Here is a 19,956-nt window from a genome sequence, read left to right on the forward strand (position 1 = left end):
GTTTATAAGAGAGAATGACCTGGGGAAATGATAAAAATATTTTGTTAATTTTGAATTGATTAAAAAAACTATAGGTACCTTGGTACTCTATTTTCAGACTCATTACTTTGTAAAGCTAAATATCAACTGGGTACACGTGGAATAACTTTTCTATCGTAGGCTCTACAAGTCTACATCTTGGTAGTTTAAGAAGAAGATTGACATGTAGATAATACAAAGGTCTTGGTGATGATTTTTTCTTGGTCTAGATTCAATTGCTTTAAGTATGAACCCAATTTTTCGACTACTGAACTCAACTCAAAATCTCAACTCACCTAATTTTCGATTCAGACACCGTTCTCATTTTCTGCTGCTCTCTCCGTTTCGTCGTAGGTTAATTAGTCATGAATAGGTACCTAATTTAAACTCTGTCGACATGTGAAATTAAAAACGATGATACCTACACCATTAACGAAAGATAATTATTCTAGAAATTTAGAGAGTCAAAGAGGAAAAAATTGCGAGCTTTTTTTTTCAAACAAAAGCCCTCGATAGTGTCAAGTAAACTTTTGTAAAAGTGTATTCTTTGACAGGAATCCCTCAGTCTTCAGTTGTCATGAAGTTTTTGCTCAGGGAAATACAATACTGTTTACTACAAAGAGCTGTCCTCTTGTTATTGTTCACTATAGAGAGATGTCCTGTTGTTCTTTACAAAACAAAGGGAGGGAAAAGGACTTTGTTTCTCAAAAAATTCCTAGAGGAATACCTACTGGCAGCAGGGGGAAGTATTTGTTTGTGTCTGTATGAGCAAAAAAATACATTCCAGCAATCTCAGTCAACCAACGCCCCGGGATTTTTTTTCCCCAAATAAAAAATACTCTCAGCACTATCTAGATCCCTTTATCTACAATATCCACAGTCCGTTAGTATAAAACAATAGGTAAAAATTAATTTACGATAGTTTGGCCTACCCAACGAATATCATTTCGCTAAAAAGACCCTGATCCTTAATCTCCAAAAAATGGATTTCCCTAGGTTCTAGAGCTCGTTTTTACTTTTTCATGGAGATTAACATGAAGGTAGGCCTGACATTACAGAATGAGTGCAAATCCACGAAACTTTGGGTATAGAAAGTATAATTATTATGAACCTATCCGTGATAATTTGCACATTTTTTTCAGTAAATGTCTCCTAGCTGATTCTAACCATTACAGTTCGATTTGTCTCTTTAATTTTAGCTCTAAAGCGGACGGTAATGCATCAGGCACAACCTCCTTCTCACGACTCAAGCAAGAGTCCATTTTATTTCTAGTACCCGGGGCTTGAAGACCTGTGTCCCTTGACACTTACGTACCTAAAGCTCTACTGAAGTCAGCAAGCATGCCGCTGATGGTACCTGGCTTAGTGGTAGAAATTCTATTTTGCTGAAATCCAAACTCATCCATTTCGTTTTCAATGAAGTTACTTTCCTGGAAGAAGAAAACATTAGATTTAAAAGCTAGTTAAATACCCAACTACTTGTAGTTGTAACAATATAATGTAGATACAGGAGTAGGTAAGTATCAACATCACCTCCAGGGAAACAAAGGTATTGTGTTGGTAAATTTCCATTCTCGAAGATAAAACTTAGTGGAGGCGTCAGCAGTTTATTGTTTTTCCTACAAAAACAAAAACTATCAACCTAGTATCCTTACTATGAATGAAAATGGGATAAGTAGGTTACGGTAGGTATATTCTGTATTAAGAAGCCAATTAAAGTTCTTCTTCTTACCATGAATGAATTGCGAGATCCGTAATTATTCGTGTAATACTCATTCATAGGTTTGTTTTGTAAACTTTGGAATTGTTCATTAAGTCTAGCGTTCATACTATCAGGGTTCTGCCATTTTTGTGATTGGGCTTCTAGGAATTTCAATTTTTCCAGTTCGGTTTTGTCTAATTGGTTGATGAATGAGGATGAAAATGGACTTTGTTTGAGGGGCGATCCTGATCCTTTTAATCCAAACTGACGGTTTTTCTCGTTCAACCTTTTTTGTGCTTCTTCCTGGGCTTGTAAAAACTCCAACTCAGTCATTCCAGTTTCCTGAAAAATGATTAAAAAGTCATTTGCTAAGGGCTTTTATAGAAAAAGGAAGATTCTCTCATTTTTTTTACGGTGCGATATAAATTGAGGGATTACAATTTATAGCTAGAGCTATCGTACATGGAACGTGGTATAATTAATGATTGCAGTTTATGTGTTGTTACAGAGCTTTGATAAAACCTGTCATCGGGAGATTATCTTAATCTATTTTAATTTTAGGAGCAATGAAAATGTCAAGTTTGGCACACCGTTAACCATAACGATTTATCAGTTTGCTAATCTAGAGATAGTAACTTACCGGGTGATGACTTCGATATTTTTCAAAACTGTGTGGGCCGAATTTTTCGGATTCGTTTATAAGTGCATCCTTGGGCCTGAAATGCAAATATACGAACGCATTATTTCTCCTTTATTTGACTCCTTCCCAACTAAGAATACTCTGATAACATTATAAGACCCGGAACTACAATAACTCTTTTCTGGTTCAAACTTTTGTAAATGACGTTTCGCCATTCGACGCGACGCATTAAATAAGAAATCTCCTGACGATGCAAAAAAGTTTCAACCAGCAAATTATGACTGTGGTCCTGAGGCTACAAGTGCCTTTTCAAAAAGAAAAGCTTTGCACAATAAGTACCTCCCGACATCAAAGCACTGCAGGTGCAGGTGTACTTAAAATTAAAAAAAAAAGAAGAAAAATATGGTTTTACTTTGATGGTGTTGCTCTTAGCGAGGCCAATCTACCCAACACTTAATGGGTTTGGAAGGGATTACCTACTATGCAGCTTTTCTTTTCGTAGAAATCTCAGCGCGCTACTTAAAAGAAGTCAGCTCAAAAGTTTTCCTTACATTTTTCATTAATGAAAGAAAAAAGTTCGTATTTAAATACGTTAGTGAATGTTCATGCCGAGAAATTTTACCACTCCTTACTAAAATGAGGTCAAGAATTCTTTGGTGAAGAAAAGAGAATTTTGCAGATAAGAATGAAATAAAGGTACGTCTACCAAACCTTTTCTTTCTTCTCTTACAACTCCTACTCATTTCGAAACGGTGTGCTCTTCTCTGGTAATTGAAAATTTCATAAATAGTTCGAGAAAAGTTTTAATGCGAAGAGAGCACCTTTAAAGTTTTCAAGATGAACTCAATATCTTTTCAAGTACAACTATCAAGGGAACTATTTGGCTCGAGGAATTAATTTCCATTTCAATTTGATATCTTTTCAATTTTTCACAGAAGGTTCTACAACTCAAGATAAAATGCCTAAATTTATTATTTTCCATTACTTTCGGGTAAGTCATGGAAATGAAAACCTACCATTTATTACGTAAAAGGTAACCGTTAGAGTGGTATTTGAATGAAGCTAATATAAATTCCAGTATTTAATACTTACTTTGATTGATTAAATTGATTCAGTCTTGATAAATTATTGTCAATATTAACGTTGTTTGTACTTGGGAATGAACTATTGAGTTTTTTGCCAGGACTCATGGATGACTGTAAACTTTCGATGTGACTATTGGCTCCTGATTGAAACCCACTTTGACCCGCCGAAGAAAATTGAAACGAGTTCGAGGAGCTCGTTTGAAATGAACTTGATTTACTCGGAGAGAAATTTCTTTGATTATTACTAGTATTGTTTTGAAGTCCTTGTTGAGTGGACGATGATTGTAAACTATTTTGTTTGGATAAAATTCCTTGCTGAGGTGAACTGGATGGTGATGTTGAGTAGGATGAACTAAGTTGTGTTCCTGTACGGGAAATGCAGGAGTAAACAAATGCATGCTGTTAGTATTGTTAGGATTAAACCATAAGATATTGTTATTTTCATAAAGTGTACAAGAAAGACGTGCTCGGAAAACCAGAAAAAAATTAAAAACCTAACTACTTCCTTTCTAAGAAAGATAATGTTTATCCGTTGTTGCAACCTGAGGTTTTCTTTACTCCCGAACAGTACTAATTAGAGAGGTACTACTACATAATAACCATCAACTAACGAAAAAGAAAAATGTTCTTTTTTTTAGAAAAAAAAACTTATGCTCTAATTTAACGAGTAACGCTTGGTGAGTATCGCATTGGGCTCGATGGTAAATTTTTCCTTTGATAGCTACTTTTATTAAAATTGTTTTGTTTTTTTTTTTTTTTTCCTAAAAAGACCTGCTGTTCTGTCTTGCAGTTTATTAACGTTCTGATTGAGGTATTATTATCACAAAAGTAGTTTTCTTCCTGGAGTTCTTGTACAGCGCTTTTTAGTTATTATTAATACATACCATGCTTTCCTGCTTTTTGTTAGGGCATTTATAAAAAGCTTCCATTGTGCTAGCAGTCTTTTTATTATTTTCCTTTTTTTTCACTCAAGAATACTCCGCATTCATCTAAAGTTCCTAAAACAAAATTTATTTTTTGCCTCCCCAACCTGCCTACTTGCTCTCCACGTAGAAACTTGGCGTTTACTAGATATATTGTACTTTTTTAAGTAGAGAGGTTCTGTGGCAATTTTTCTCAAGAACATTTTAAGCTCACATATTTCATACAGTGTATTTTGTGACAGGGTCGAAAAGTGTACGGTTATTCTGTGCCAAGAATATGTACGTGTAATATGAGATAACATTACTAGCACAAAAAATTGTAATAACATTTTGAGCTATCACAGTACCTCAATATACTCTAGCTCGCGAACGACCTACTGTCCATAGTGCAAAGTACATGAAACAAGTAAAAAAAATCCCTGTGTAACTGAATACACACAGACGACCGTTAGTAAAGCCCCGATAGCATAAAAGAGAGGCTTCCAATTTTCCCCGTGTACGTATTCTCGTATTTCTCGTGCATGTTTTAAAACGTTATCTTGTCACATACTGATATGAAAATTTTCCGAGAAATTCATTCATTAAAATTTCACAACCATACTGAGCTTCCCCTGTCTATAATCAAGATAGCTTTCTAAATCCTACTGTCAATCAGAAGTAAATTATTCTCATATACGCAGCGCAGAATTTTACGAGGTCACCCTGTAGATCCTTTTGAAATATGTGCTTCATAAAATTAGATTATTATTCGCATGGATTATAAAAAAACACCTTGCTTTTTGCTTTACAAAGTTTTGTGTTTTTCTTCATATAAGGTCAGGATATTGTGTGATATATCGTAACGTAGACGTTATAAAAAAGTAGATTGCCTGCGTTATACACTTTCTCATGTCTCACCCATAGATGCTAATTACAGGAAAATTTTCTAGCCATGTAGACTCTTTTGAAAACCCCCAGTTCTACAGTGACATGTTGAAATACTTTGGCTTCTACACAAGAGAAAATGCATGGGCAAATTCAAAAATGGAGCAACAAAAATCAACATGAGACTGTAAACCTCGGGTAAATGAAATTGAAGACCTAGTCTAGGAAAAAAAAAAAAAAAAACAAACAATTTTGAGTGCAACACATTACCATTATAAAGGCTACTGAAGTTTCTGAAAGAGGGGGGGGAAAAACTGAAATTTCTGAACGAAATAATTACACTGGTTTAGCAAGCAAGAGACTTGGATCAATCAGAATTTAATTGAAAAAAATAATTCGTTGCCCATAACTGTGAGTTGGCAATGTGCCTATCTAAATACTGAAATATGTACTCCAATACTCGTAATTCGAAAGTTACGAGTATGAGAACAATTAGTGAAACTCCTTTTCAACACATTTTTTTTTTAGAATTTCTAGGTATCTGTAATAATAAAATTAGCTATAGGTAGACATTATTCACCGTACTAGGTTTTGTTGTTTGTTTCAATAGCACAGACCAAACGGCACCTACACGTTAGAAATAGCGAAAATTTGATGAGAATTCTGAAAACACAGCCATGGGATTTATCAATCAAATCAAATGATGGTATCTTTGTGGTAAAGCAGAGAGCTTTCTCACAACTTTGTGGGTATCACAGTATTACAAGTCTTTCAATTACTCAATCACCATATTACCATATTTATTATCGCTCGTCTCTTCGACTTGTAATGCCGCCACTGGTCGCTACTCGATTAAAGTAGCTACTCAATTGTCCCCTCACGAGGTTGAGTGCACCCCGAACTCCAAGCAAAGAGCCGAAAAAACCTCGGCCCCGCCGGAAATCGAACCCGGACCTCCTGCGTGCAATCCTAGTGTGATACCCACTCGGCCACGGAGGGTGCTCAGCCATGGGATTTATTTATTTTTTTCACGAAGCACCGTCAAACAGTTAGTCCCTATCTCTCTGTATCTAGTATCTACATCAGTGGAGAATTCTACACTGTGAAACTGTAGGTAGCCTTCGGGGCCGGGTGGGTATCATACAAGATGGACACTCCGGATGTCTGGGGTTTGATTCCCGACGAAGTCGAAGTTGTTCGGCTTTGTGCTTGGAATTTGTAAGCTATTAAAAACATGTTTTTGAGTTTTAAAATAAAAATAATACATGAAAGTCTTGGTTTGTTAGAAGGAGAAAATTAAAAAAGATAAATATTAAATCTTACAAACTCTTAGGATGCCCCTTGCCCCATTCTATTTAACGGTTCATAGACTTGTGAAACAGTATTTATTTGGGCAAATATGATAAAGCGAAAAGCGGCATATGTAATTCATCATTACATTTTTTTTCTGATAACGTTGAAAATATTGTAATCTCACATGAGCAGAAGTTTGTATGAACTTATTCGTATATCCTAATAATTTTAGGTATGTAACTGCGCCAGTGCAATAAATGAAGATGGGTACAAAGAAGAAGACGTAAAATTTCAGTCTGTAAGCCATTTTATTACTAAAATGAAGAATGAACATTGAAAATTTATAATGAAGGGAAGGGGGGTGAATATTTCAATAGCTCCATCTAATAACTAATCAACCTTATTCAATTTTATTATTCCCAACGTTAACACAGACGAAAGTCCATAACGGTACGTTGGGGTATATCCATTAAAATACAATTCACAATGTCATAATATATTCTTATTAAATTGTAATGTTAGTTGATGTCATTGTAAAGAACAAATTAAATTTACATTCTTTGGAAATTAAAAAAAAAATATATACCTATATATGAATGAAATTTGTCATTTTGAGAGCTTATTGCTAAAATTTACGTTAGAATCTTTATCATGCAGGATATGTTCGATTCTTTTGCTCTATGAGAAGTGCCTATGAGAAGTAAGTTTTAGTTCAGAAGTTGAATGGAGACGCAAGATTGTACAAAAGATTAAAACCGTACGCCGTTATTATTTTTTTTGTAACATAGGTAAATATAAAAAAAAGGGTAACTAGCTACAAATACTTTACAAAAATATAGTTAGATGCAGCATCAAAATAACAGATATAAACAACACTAACAGTGTAGCTCGCCTACCATTTTATGTATAACTTTTTTATGTACAAAATTACAGTCACAATATTTAACAAAATGAATAATAATTTCATGATGATCATAAAGATTTAAAATAGTAGGAAAGAACATTGGTAACCTACCATTGACTACCCATGAAGTGAGTCCTAAAAAAGAAAATGGCGTGGAACATTTTTTGTTATTAATTCATGAAAACTTTTGACTAGCCAAGTTTTTGTTTGACAAGCAAAAAACAACATTTAAAATAGTAGGAAAGAACATTGGTAACCTACCATTGACTACCCATGAAGTGAGTCCTAAAAAAAGAAAATGGCGTGGAACATTTTTTGTTATTAATTCATGAAAACTTTTGACTAGCCAAGTTTTTGTTTGACAAGCAAAAAACAAAAGTGGTAAAAAAAAGTACCGTTTTATGAAGTTCTGATCTTCTAGTAGTGAAAAACTAATAGGTAGGTGCTTCCGTATTAAAATTATGTTCACTGAGTTAATTTATAACTTTCTCATTTGTGTTCAATAGGAAGGTAAATAAAAAAGACACAAATTTAAAACAAATTTTAACAATAAAGGGAAAACAAAGTTAGATTCTAATAAGAATCAAGGACAGTGAATTGTTTTTGTGCAGTTATGATGTATCTTCTATACGTATGTACCTAATATTTTTAAAATTATATAAGTAGTGTAAATAGATATTTTACTATACCGAAATTTTATTCGTACCCAGTTATACTTACCCGAAACAAATTTCGTCAAATTCTAGTTACATATTTAATTACATACGTATTTATGCAACGAAAAATATGTTGAGTAAACTATTTACCCGTATGTAGACGTGACTAATTTTTAATTCATTGTAACTAGAAATTATGTTAAAAAATATAAAAATAAAGGAAGCCCGAAGAATAAGAGATAGGATTGCTAACATTCTATGAGAAAGAAAAACAAAACATACCTAAGCTCAATCCAGAAGCAGATAATCTTGTCAATTTTGATTGTTTTTTTTTCAGGAGTTTTTTGATTGGCTACCTACTCTTTACAATTTAACACGTAGGTATCTAGTTATGCTTTTTCTCATTATGACAGAAGCACAGAGCCATTCACAGTTATCTGCTTCTGTTTTGAACTTGAACATTTAAAATAAGAAAATGTATCACAAATGTTTAGCGACACAGCTCTTGAAGTCAATGAAGTAGATACAATCAGATATTCCATACTTTTCAAACTCAGGTCGACATCCGATCATTCCTTTCAGATAAATTTATTTTAAAGTGTTAATAGTTTCTACTATGTATTTATATATGACATTGAACCATTGAATCATTGTTTACATGCCAATGTTTGTTTCCTTTTATACTCATATATTGTTTATCAATCAGATATTCCATACTTTTCAAACTCAGGTCGACATCCGATCATTCCTTTCAGATAAATTTATTTTAAAGTGTTAATAGTTTCGTCACGAAGCACCGTCAAACAGTTAGTCCCTATCTCTCTGTATCTAGTACCTACAACAGTGGCGAATTCTACACTGTGAAACTGTAGGTAGCCTTCGGGACCGGGTGGGTATCACACAAGATGGACATTCCGGATGTCTGGGGTTTGATTCCCGACGAAGTCGAAGTTGTTCGGCTTTGTGCTTGGAATTTGTAAGCTATTAAAAACATGTTTTTGTAATAGTTTCTTTTCATCTCTCCCGAATTGTTTTCATTTTTGACAAATTATCTGCTTCTGGTTTAAACAAGGGTGCGTAAATTTTTCTTTGCTTCCAGAATGGCTGCGCATCAGTTCAATTTTTTTTTTTTCGTTCACTTCTTGTTTTTCTATCAGTAGTTCTTTGTTCTACCCGGTATTAACGTATGGGAAGATAATCTGTTTAGATGCAAAAAGAAAAGAAAAGATTACTTACAACATCCACAAATTCACAACTTACCTACCTATTGTTTTCATAGGTATTCGCATGTCAGAATAATGAAAATAATATTTCAGTAAACATAGGATTTTAGTAGCATAATCAAATAGATCCGTTTAACCACACCTATAATATGTATTATTCTGTTCTGAGTTACTGGAGAGACAACCTACTTTTCTTTGAGAAAAAGGTCTATTTTGAGATTATTGAGTAAAATAAAATCAAATATATTCAATAGGTAATATGTAAGTACGTATAAAGATATATCCATGGATTTGGATAGCATAGGTATTGTGCGTATTTATAAGCCAGGTACTTGGGAAATGGGAACATCACTATCACTTTTGACGAGACTAATACGTCTCCTCTATTAGGATTATCTGTACTGATTATGGTTACCTTTCCTGGCTTGAGGGTAATTATCATGGATAGGAGAACTCCCTAAATCTTCAAGAATCCTCCTGGAGCGGCTAGGCATATCTGGAAGGAGAGGCATTGCATGAGGTGCCACGTCAGTCATAGGAGAGAAATCGGCTATTCTTTCATAAACTCTACTTGTGTAATCATCTGTACGAAAAGTAGAGGCTATTCTATCCATGGACTTATCTTCTGGCGTTCGTTTCAGAGAACGGTTTTTAGTATCGTAATAATAATTGTATCTCTTACTATCTCCCTGTAAATAGTCGTCTATAGATTTGAGAACGTTGTCTAATCCTAAACTCTTATACCTTCGACTTGACCCTGATGAGTGAGGTTCATACCCCAACTCTGCGTTTTCCCGCAGTCGTGCTAACCTGAGTAGTTCATCATGGAGCCGAGCATTCTCTTCTATCTGTTGTCTCCTCCTAGCTATCTCAGCTTTTATTTTCGCCTTCTTCTCTTCTCTACTCAGCAGTTCATCATCTTCATCGCTATCGTAAGGTGAGGGCTGCCAAGATTTTGGTTTACGGTATGATGAGGGATCTAGTCTTCTTTTCACGTCAAAACCATCGCTATATCGTCTATAAGCAAACCTGAGGGGACACAAAGAAAATTGATCCTGTCACGTGTGGAATTCAAGTCACTGATGTTATTTTATAATCCCCCCAAAAAATACCACTTCGTGGCATAAAAAAGACCCCGCCAAGTCGTTCCTCCCAAAATCAATCAAGTACCCACAAAAAATAAACAAAAATCCATCCCACCCCAAAAAAGATTAGAAATCAATTTTGTACCCCGCCTTTTATTCACTTCATAAAAAATAATTGTTTCACATTAATGCATCTGATTCAAGGGCATGCAAAATTGCACACATATTCTCGTGTATTGAACCGAGTTAAATACCTTGTCATTAGCATTTAGGCAAGTAAGGGTTACTAATTGTTTACAGATAATAACTAAGAAGTCAAAACTCCGATAAAATAATAGATAATAAAATTTCATAATAAAAAATGGTCGGTCATTCCTGAAAATGATTTATTTTTCGAACCAATGCATTTTATTCTGAGCACACTTCGATAATTCTAATGTAAAACTAGTCTGATGTGAAGTAGGGATACTTTTTTAGATTTATTTTGTTCATTTCTTTATTTTAAAGACTTGGGGGTTCACTGGGTGAATAATGTCTACCTATAGCTAATTTTATTATTACAGATACCTAGAAATTCTAAAAAAAAAATGTGTTGAAAAGGAGTTTCACTAATTGTTCTCATACTCGTAACTTTCGAATTACGAGTATTGGAGTACATATTTCAGTATTTAGATAGGCACATTGCCAACTCACAGTTATGGGCAACGAATTATTTTTTTCAATCAAATTCTGATTGATCCAAGTCTCTTGCTTGCTAAACCAGTGTAATTATTTCGTTCAGAAATTTCAGCTTTTTCCCCCCTCTTTCAGAAACTTCAGTAGCCTTTATAATGGTAACGTGTTGCACTAGTGAGATTTCAAATGAAATTTAATAAATATACCTCTATTTATAAGGAAAGCTAAAGCTATTTTCTGCATTTCAACTGTTTCAAAAATTCTTATTGCAGTAGATTCTGGCTTTTAGAAGTCTGCTTTATAAAAAGATCTTACTATAACATATTCCTCCCTCTCATTTTTTTTTATCCAATATCTAGCAATTTATTTTACATGAAATTTAATAAATCTTTACCTTTTCATTTGTTAAGTTTGTTATTTTTAAATATTTTATATTTTAAATTGTATTTTATATACCTAAACTGTGTACAACTCACTCGGCAAGGGTGAATAATTATTTTGCAATGATCTATCCTAAAAACCCAATTACCTACTAATAAAACATCTTTATATCTCAAAGAAAAAATAATAATAAAAATAGCCAATTATTATAACATTACTGTCTTGTTATTCGTTTTTCCAACTTACAGAGTTACTCAAAAACATGTTTTTAATAGCTTACAAATTCCAAGCACAAAGCCGAACAACTTCGACTTCGTCGGGAATCAAACCCCAGACATCCGGAGTGTCCATCTCTCCGAATCAGAAAAGGGATATTTAGGCCTGGGAATGCCTGGGATTATTTAGGCTTGGGAATTAGGCCATCTCCATTTTTGTATTCCAGTACCAAAAAAAAAAGTACAAAAGATGAGTTTTTTACAGTCGACTGTCGATCGATGGTTGATCTACTATACATGTAGACACAACGTAAAGGTGTGTCCAAACACCGGCCGTCGACATCGATCGACGATGTGAATTTATATTTTGTCAAGGCAGTGTGGACGGTGTCGAGATCAATCGTGTCGAATGACGGTCGATCGACTAGGTAGGTATGTGCCGTATGTGTGGACAGGTGGAGCCACCTTAAGAGAGTTAAGATCCACTTGAAAAAAAAAACGTAGACGGTCGTAGACCCAAGCTTCGAGTTCACGAGAAAAATCCTTTCACCTTATCACCTTTGTCATTGCTTTACCGTACGAATGTGAATTATTACCGTACAGCGTACATCCTTTTCAAGGACATCAAAAATTTAAAAAAGGGACATTCCTCAAAATCTTGAGGAAAAAAATAATTCCCATAGTTGGAAGTGGGATTTTTGTGCAAGGGTTCTAGTTATCACTCTGATATCAGGAAAATTCATATTTTTATTATCATTTTTAATCATAAAGAAATAACCTTAAAATCAAAAGGTTAACCCGACCTACTGATTTGGGACAAGAACGACCTATTTGGGACAGAAGATAATCTCCTCCAGACCTGCATTACCTGCAATAGATCCCAGCCACATTCAACCAAGGAAAAATGCTGCTAATCTCAGAATGTGAAGTAGGTACCAATTGTTACTCATACCACATTATCAAAGGCATTTTTATGATGTAAATTATTTCTTCAAGGCAAAAAATAAAGTAATAAGTAGGTACCTGAACATTCCAAACCAGTGACTTACTTACCTCGAGTTTGTATCATTGTCTAACACACTTGTGATTGCCGTTTCCCTGAGACCACCACCCCCCGTCCCATAAGACGTGAAGGGTGAATGCCCATGTTCCCAGTCCAGTCTTTTGTTTGAATCGTCGATTGATTCGTACTCGTAAGATTTGTAAGGTGGCCTCAAGGAAGGATGTGTGAAGCCCAGGTAAGCCTTTGGAAGAAGAAAAAGAAACAAGATCAGTCAAATTATACTTCGTTAATATAATTATGTTGTCCAACTGTTATTACCTACTTGGAAAAGGAATAAATAAAAAGAGTAAAAATGGGACTGAATTCACCAGGGGTGAGAAAACATGTTGTCCAACTGTTATTACCTACTTGGAAAAGGAATAAATAAAAAGAGTAAAAATGGGACTGAATTCACCAGGGGTGAGAAAACACTCGGGGTACACCTTGAGGGTGCAGTTAAAATATTAAAACCACACTCAATATGTAAACTTTGGTGGTTTCTCACCTCTAAGCATTCGGTCTTTAGAATTTGAAACCCAGTTTGTCGAAGCTATTTCTAATACCCTTTCCTTCCGAAACTATATAAAAGCTAAAGGTTTATGAATACATACCTATCTATTTCAATTTATTAAAAACATTAAAAGCTTAACTAATAATATAGAAAAAATCACGCTACGCCGTAAGAAAAATCAAGTGAAACAACTCAATATGTAAACTTTGGTGATTTCTCACCTCTAAGCATTCGGTCTTTAGAATTTGAAACCCAGTTTGTCGAAGCTATTTTTAGTACCTTTTCCTTCCGAAACTATATAAAAGCTAAAGGTTTATGAATACATATCTATTTCAATTTATTAAAAACATTAAAAGCTTAACTAATAATATAGAAAAAATCACGCTACGCCGTAAGAAAAATCAAGTGAAACACTTACTCGTCCATATTTACTCTGTAAATTAAGATCTTCTCTTAAGGAATGTAAATTATCCATATGAATTTTAGGATCAGATAATTGTCTCCGATGGGAACGTAACTTTCTAGATCTATTGATTCCTGAGTAGGCCATTCTTTTTTGTAAGTCATATCTGCAAAATACATTTCTTTTAAATTTATTTAGTTGTTCTCCGTACATGAATTAGTTGTGAAATGTTTTTACACTTTAGTCAAGGCGTAGCGTGATTCAAGCCAAATCTGACGGGGGGATTAAAAGAATAAACAAAAAATATTTTACTATCATTCATGATGTTTTGTGAAATGATATTTTTATTCGCTTAAATTTCTCAAGTAGAAATTATGGATTTAGTAAATTCCCCCTGTTATGTTCAAAAACTGAAAGCTTTCTATTGCGAACAAATTTTCAAACCCCCGCCCCAACGCTACGCCTAAACGTTAAATAAACAGTAGAAAAACTATTTTCACTGTTACAATGTCATGCTTTTTTCAAATGAACAAGGTTAATATTTAAACATAAAGCCGTCCAGCAACGGGACAGACCATTTCTTCAAAACATTTACTCCTAGTTTGTAGTTTCATTTATTTATTTGTTAATTGTATTTTTAAAGAATATTAAAGTGCATTGTTCGTTTTATTATTCAAATGCATTTGAATTTCTGACAAAACAATCAAGATTGTCCAAGATGGGTTAAATAAACTATCATTTTCAAGAAGAAGATTTTACTTTGTGATCTATACAAAATCTTTTCACAAAACATGATATTTTCAATTGTGATCGTATAACTAAACAGTTCAAAAGTGCAATATTTTTTAAAATTACTGTGAGCATTCTTGTGAAAATAGATTTTACTACGTGTATAAATAAATGTGAAGAGGTGTCAAAATGAAACTACTGATTTTAAAAGAGCGCATTAATAGAACAACTTGTTACATGGTAATACTGTTAAATAGAGCAAATATAATGCAATAAAATAGGTAGGTACTAAAGGAAGTTAACTATTTATGTACCTATTATCATGAAGGGAACAACTTATAAGAAAAAAAACAACTTGTTACATGGTAATACTGTTAAATAGAGCAAAATATAATGCAATAAAATAGGTAGGTACTAAAGGAAGTTAACTATTTATGTACCTATTATCATGAAGGGAACAACTTATAAGAAAAAAAAATATATAATTATATATAAAAATACCTGGTCAGCAAGAATTGGGGACAGTCATTTAGGTAGGTAAATTACTTGATAAATAATTTTTGGAAAAAAGAGTTCCAGCTTACGAGAGTTACATTCAAATCAAAATTAGATGAGAGCCTTAAGCACTTCACGAGGTTATTTCAGCAAAAAGTCGTTCAACTATGCTTCTACGCTGACATCAGAAAACAAAGTGGAAAGTCTTTCAAGAAAAGTAAAAATCTGGTGTGAACATCACACGACTTTCCTTATCCTATTGAATGATGCTTATTTGAGTGTTGTTTTACCCTAACTTTTACGGTAAAAATGGATACAAAGAAAAGGAATGAAATGTCATATACGTTACCTATTAGAAGGAAGGATATGATCCAAATTGGAGTCTGTATGGACAAAGAAAAGGAATGAAATGTCATATACGTTACCTATTAGAAGGAAGGATATGATCCAAATTGGAGTCTGTATGGGCATATCTATTCAGTACCCTCCTGTCAGAGGCTGTCAATTTGATATCGTCTGGATAGTAATCCGCTAGATTGTAATTTGTTAGGCTTGAACTCTGAAAGATAGAAGATACAAGACTAAATTAAATTTGACTGAAAAACGAAAATTTACACCAAGAAAATCGATTCAGACCAGAATGACGGAAAAATCTTATGAACGCCTGAAATCTTTTTAGGTATGCAATGTGCAACATTCCGTACCTAATAAGTACGCGACGTATACAGCATTACAGACTGTACGTGTACAATCAGGTATGTAGGTACTTCGGGTAACGGAAAGGTATTTACACAATTATTTATAAGGGTCACTTACTGGTCTATTGTACGAAGAATAACCGGATCCAACCAAATGTCTCAGATCAGGTGGTAATAGTACGTGTACAATTAAGTATGTAGGTACTTCGGGTAACGGAAAGGTATTTACAATTTTACACAATTATTTATAAGGGTCACTTACTGGTCTATTGTACGAAGAATAACCGGATCCAACCAAATGTCTCAGATCAGGTGGTAATATTGAAACTAATTCGTTTCGTTCACTATTTTGAAAATCACTTGGGGTCATTCTTACTCCTGAACTGCTGATTATGCTGGAGCCTGAAACGAGAAAAGGATAAGTTAAAATAAATCAATTAATAGATAAAATAATAAATAAATAAAAAAAAACTGAGATACAGAAGTTATAGGCGATTATTTTCTTGAGAAAAGATTTGAAACATTGGGAGGAAAAATTTTATGGTTGCCTACAATATGCTTGTATATTATGTGATGTGCACTACACTCAGAAAACGCGGGTGCTTATCCTTGTTTTCTACTGAGATACGACAGAAAAGTCCCTTTACCTCCCCAGTCAAACCAAGGTGTCATGTTACAGGCGATTTTTTTCCCTTGAGAAAAGGTTACATCTCCGCTAATCTACTCCAAATATTGGGAAGAAAAATCTTACGGTTGCCTAAAAATCTATTTGTGTATGCAATGTGCAATACACAAAGGGTTATGCACTTTTACAGTCTCTGGGCATACAATTCACTTATGTCATCTTATCTGGCACTGGGGGGTTGCAAAGGGCGCCAATGGAGCGAAAAACGACGCTAAAGGACACCAGAAAGCCAAAAAGGGGCACCAGGGGGTGGTAAAGTCTAACCTTGGATAGACTTTTTGTCAAATTCGAGCAAGGAATTCTATTCTATTGGGCTTTTATGTGCCAAATGAACATACCCTGAAGTAAGCCTAAGGCAGAACCAGGTCGGGGTATTTGATGAGAATCCGACCCGTATGGCATAATGCTTCGGAGGTTGGTCTCACTCGAACTGGGTCGGGAGAGTAAAAGATTCGAAGGCAAACAGTGACTTGTATCTCTGAGAGGAGAGAATGACCTGGGGAAATGATAAAAATATTTTGTTAATTTTGAAATGATTAAAAAAACTATACCTTGGTACCTACTCTATTTCAGACTCATTAGGTACTTTGTAAAGCTTAATATCAACTGGGTACACGTGGAATAACTTTTCTATCGTAGGCTCTACAAATCTACATCTTGGTAGTTTAAGAAGAAGATTGACATGTAGATAATACAAAGGTCTTGGTGATGATTTTTTCCTGGTCTAGATTCAATTCCTTTAAGTATGAACCCAATTTTTCGACCACTGAACTCAACTCAAAATCTCAACTCACCTAATTTTCGATTCAGACACCGTTCTCATTTTCTGCTGCTCTCTCCGTTTCGTCGTAGGGAGCGGTGCAGCCTCCTGGTCTGCAGGCAAAGGCGGTAGTTTCCGACGTAACCTGAGCGATTTTTGGGAGTCAGTCTCACTCAAAGTGTCGGAAGAATCACAGGCGTCTCTTGGTCCCCGGGGGGTCCCCACTGGGGTACTCTGAGGAGTGTTCAAAGGGGTCACTGGAAGGGAAGATAGGGATTTGTTAGTTGCTTAATAGGAGTGCCTACACTCATTACTCATTAGGTACTTTGTTAGTTCGATCCGCAGTCCTTCCTGTTATGAAAACAATGCCGTTGTAATTGCACTAACTGGGACAGAATAATATGGATTATTCTAATGAATTCACAATTAGCAACAATTTTGCTGGACAAAGGTGTCTTCTTTATTCAAATTAGCATCAGTGTTATTGGTATTCATTTGTCTAAGTACGTGGGGCTATCGGCTATAGTGAACGCCATATGTCACTGTGACGTGGTTAGATCTTTTGTTACTTTCCCTCAAATTCAGTGCTATCACCTACTTGGTACTTTTTGTAATACTGAACGTTATTATTGGTATTCATTTGTCTAAGTACGTAGGGCTATCGGCTATAATGAACGCCATGTGTCACTGTGACGTGGTTAGATCTTTTGTTACTTTCCCTCAAATTCAGTGCTATCACCTACTTGGTACTTTTTGTAATACTGAACGTTATTTAACTTACATGAAACCAGTTGGGGGTTTGCACACAGCACAGACTGTCCCAGTCTTGGATTCACCAATTTGGGATCTTGGATGAGTCCAGTAACAAGTTGATTTCCGTTTGCCTGGATCAATACTGGCACAGATCCCTGAAGAAAGAATAAATCGTAATGAGAGGATGGAAGGTACGTTCTGTGGAATATTGCTCCTAGCAGGAACTTATTTTCCGATTCTACGAGGTTATTTACTAGTTTTAATTTTCTTCGCTTACAAGAATGTGAGCTTAATAGCACCTACATGATATCAGGTAACCAAAGGAATCTTTTATTACTTACCATTTTATCCTGAGGCATGGATCTCCTGATTTTCTTTAGGTGTTGCGCATGGTGCTGAAGCTGCATATGTTGCTGATACATCTGTTGTTGCTGAGGTGTCAAACTTTGAGCAAACAGGACTTGTCTTTGTTGCGGATTTTTCACATAGATAAATTGTGGTTGTGATTGTAAGACTTGTTGCTGTAACTGTTGTTGGTCTTGTTGCTGTTGTAATTGCATTTGCTGTTGAATCATCTGGCTAGTTTGGTTTGCCTGCATCAATTGATGTTGATATTCGGCGTCAGATATTGGAATGACTTGTGTATTCATTTGTGCTGATTGTTGAGAGGAACCGTATTGTTGATCAGTCTGTTGTAATTGCTGTTGGACTTGCTGCTGGTTTTGCAACATTTGATTTTGACTTTTCATAGGCGAGGACTGTTGATTTTGTAACATTGCTTGATTTTGCATCAACTGCATGTTCTGTTGGTCACTGTTCGACAACATTTGATTGGAAAATCCTTGCATGTTATTTAGTTGTTGCTGCTGTTGTAATTGTTGTTGTTGCTGTTGTTGTAACATATTCTGTTGGCTTTGTATTTGTTGCGACTGGTTTTGAGCATTTTGTGCATTCCACATGTTTTGTTGCATTTGCTGATTTTGGAGAAGGTTCTGCTGCATCATTGTATTCTGTTTTTGCATTTGCTGATCATATGATATCATATCTTGCTGTTGATTTTGTTGTTGATTAAGTTGAAGATTCATTTGTTGCTGTGATAGATTTTGTTGATTGAATTTTTGTTGCAGTTTTGCATTTGCTGATCATATGACATCATATCTTGCTGTTGATTTTGTTGTTGATTAAGTTGAAGATTCATTTGTTGCTGTGATAGATTTTGTTGATTGAATTTTTGTTGCATTGAATCCGGATTGAAATTATTTTGATTTGTAAACTGTCCCATATTTTGTTGATTTTGCATGAATTGATTTTGCTTCTGTGGATCGTAGCTATTTGTGTTCATACTATTCCTTTGATTATTTTCATGCATTTGCTGGTGTTGTTGAATGTATTGTTGTTCTAAACTTCCTATTGTCATATGTCTTCTATCTGCTGGGCCTTTGAGAGGATTGAATGCACTTGACTGGTTCTGACTCAACATACTGGTGTTATTTTTCATTCCATCTTGTTGCTCTGAATGCATCTCATTTCCAAATTTATCATCTGATGGAGATGGTTTTGATGGTGAAGTGTTGCCTAACCCTATAAATTAAAGCAAAGTCATTACAGAGAGCCCTACCTTCCTATCTATGAAAATATCATGACCAATACAATTACTGTGTTGATTAACGGCAAGAATTACGTATTTTAATTTAGGCTCATCTTACTATTTAATACTGATTAAATTTCCTCCGTCATTCCCAATTACTTAATGGTTTCCACATATCTAGAGAATAACTTATTCAAACATTACACACACAGAGCAGTTAGCGGTTAGCGGTAAGCAAAAGCGGAGCGATTTGTCATGCAATTTGAGCGTTTTATTTTGATATGTCGTCTTTGAACTTGAAACTGGGAATAGTACCACAACGTATAATATTCATTGCATCAACCAGTAGCATTCATTTTATTATCCTTTTTTTTAATTAGTCATGAATAGGTACCTAATTTAAACTCTGTCGAAATGTGAAATTAAAAACGATGATACCTACACCATTAACGAAAGATAATTATTCTAGAAATTTAGAGAGTCAAAGAGGAAAAAATTGCGAGCTTTTTTTCAAACAAAAGCCCTCGATAGTGTCAAGTAAACTTTTGTAAAAGTGTATTCTTTGACAGGAATCCCTCAGTCTTCAGTTGTCATGAAGTTTTTGCTCAGGGAAATACAATACTGTTTA

General features: G+C 34.7%; 2 protein-coding genes across 7 annotated transcripts in view; both read right to left on the minus strand.

The window, feature by feature from the left end:
- Positions 1–1,171: 1,171 nt before the first annotated feature.
- Positions 1,172–19,956, minus strand: part of LOC108252037 (putative mediator of RNA polymerase II transcription subunit 26) — a 30,475-nt gene continuing 11,690 nt past the window's right edge. For both annotated transcript variants that reach the window (XM_026821528.1, XM_017442897.2), the window contains exons 4-7: positions 3,453–3,810; positions 2,361–2,436; positions 1,751–2,062; positions 1,172–1,448 (exon numbers count right to left, since the gene is read on the minus strand). In XM_026821528.1, coding sequence (XP_026677329.1) covers positions 1,326–1,448; positions 1,751–2,062; positions 2,361–2,436; positions 3,453–3,810 — 869 coding nt within the window. In that variant the 3' untranslated portion in view covers positions 1,172–1,325. The remainder of the gene's footprint in view (positions 1,449–1,750; positions 2,063–2,360; positions 2,437–3,452; positions 3,811–19,956) is intronic.
- On the minus strand, positions 9,093–18,860 carry LOC103506482 (mediator of RNA polymerase II transcription subunit 15-like). 5 transcript variants are annotated; one of them, XR_001809428.2, is made up of 11 exons: positions 18,082–18,860; positions 17,769–17,895; positions 17,022–17,244; positions 16,566–16,723; positions 15,805–15,944; positions 15,270–15,403; positions 13,636–13,786; positions 12,718–12,908; positions 10,119–10,337; positions 9,724–9,804; positions 9,228–9,284 (listed from the first exon to the last, which is right to left on the minus strand). XR_001809428.2 is itself a non-coding variant. In XM_017442895.2 (10 exons), the coding sequence occupies exons 1-10, from the start codon at positions 18,823–18,825 to the stop codon at positions 9,239–9,241; spliced, it is 2,133 nt and encodes a 710-aa protein (XP_017298384.1). In that variant the 5' UTR covers positions 18,826–18,860; the 3' UTR covers positions 9,093–9,238. The 5 variants fall into 5 exon arrangements, 4 of the variants coding, with proteins under 4 accessions (XP_017298384.1, XP_026677328.1, XP_017298383.1 ...); XM_017442895.2 differs by lacking the exon at positions 9,724–9,804 and having other exon boundaries at positions 9,093–9,284; XM_026821527.1 differs by having other exon boundaries at positions 9,093–9,804.

Source organism: Diaphorina citri, unplaced genomic scaffold (assembly GCF_000475195.1).
Source record: "Diaphorina citri unplaced genomic scaffold, Diaci psyllid genome assembly version 1.1 scaffold238, whole genome shotgun sequence".
In the NCBI taxonomy this organism is placed as follows: domain Eukaryota; kingdom Metazoa; phylum Arthropoda; class Insecta; order Hemiptera; family Psyllidae; genus Diaphorina; species Diaphorina citri.

Bases quoted from the DNA above. Each gene is read 5' to 3' on its own strand.
- LOC103506482 (XM_017442893.2), bottom strand. From the start codon at position 18,825: ATGAATCTTCAACTTAATCAACAACAAAATCAACAGCAAGATATGATA. The intron at 16,724-17,021 runs GTGAGTTGAGAT...TCATTTCCCCAG, and splicing joins GTGTCTGAATCGAAAATTAG to GTCATTCTCTCCTCTCAGAG. The intron at 12,909-13,635 runs GTAAGTGTTTCA...CTTCTTCCAAAG, and splicing joins TACAGAGTAAATATGGACGA to GCTTACCTGGGCTTCACACA.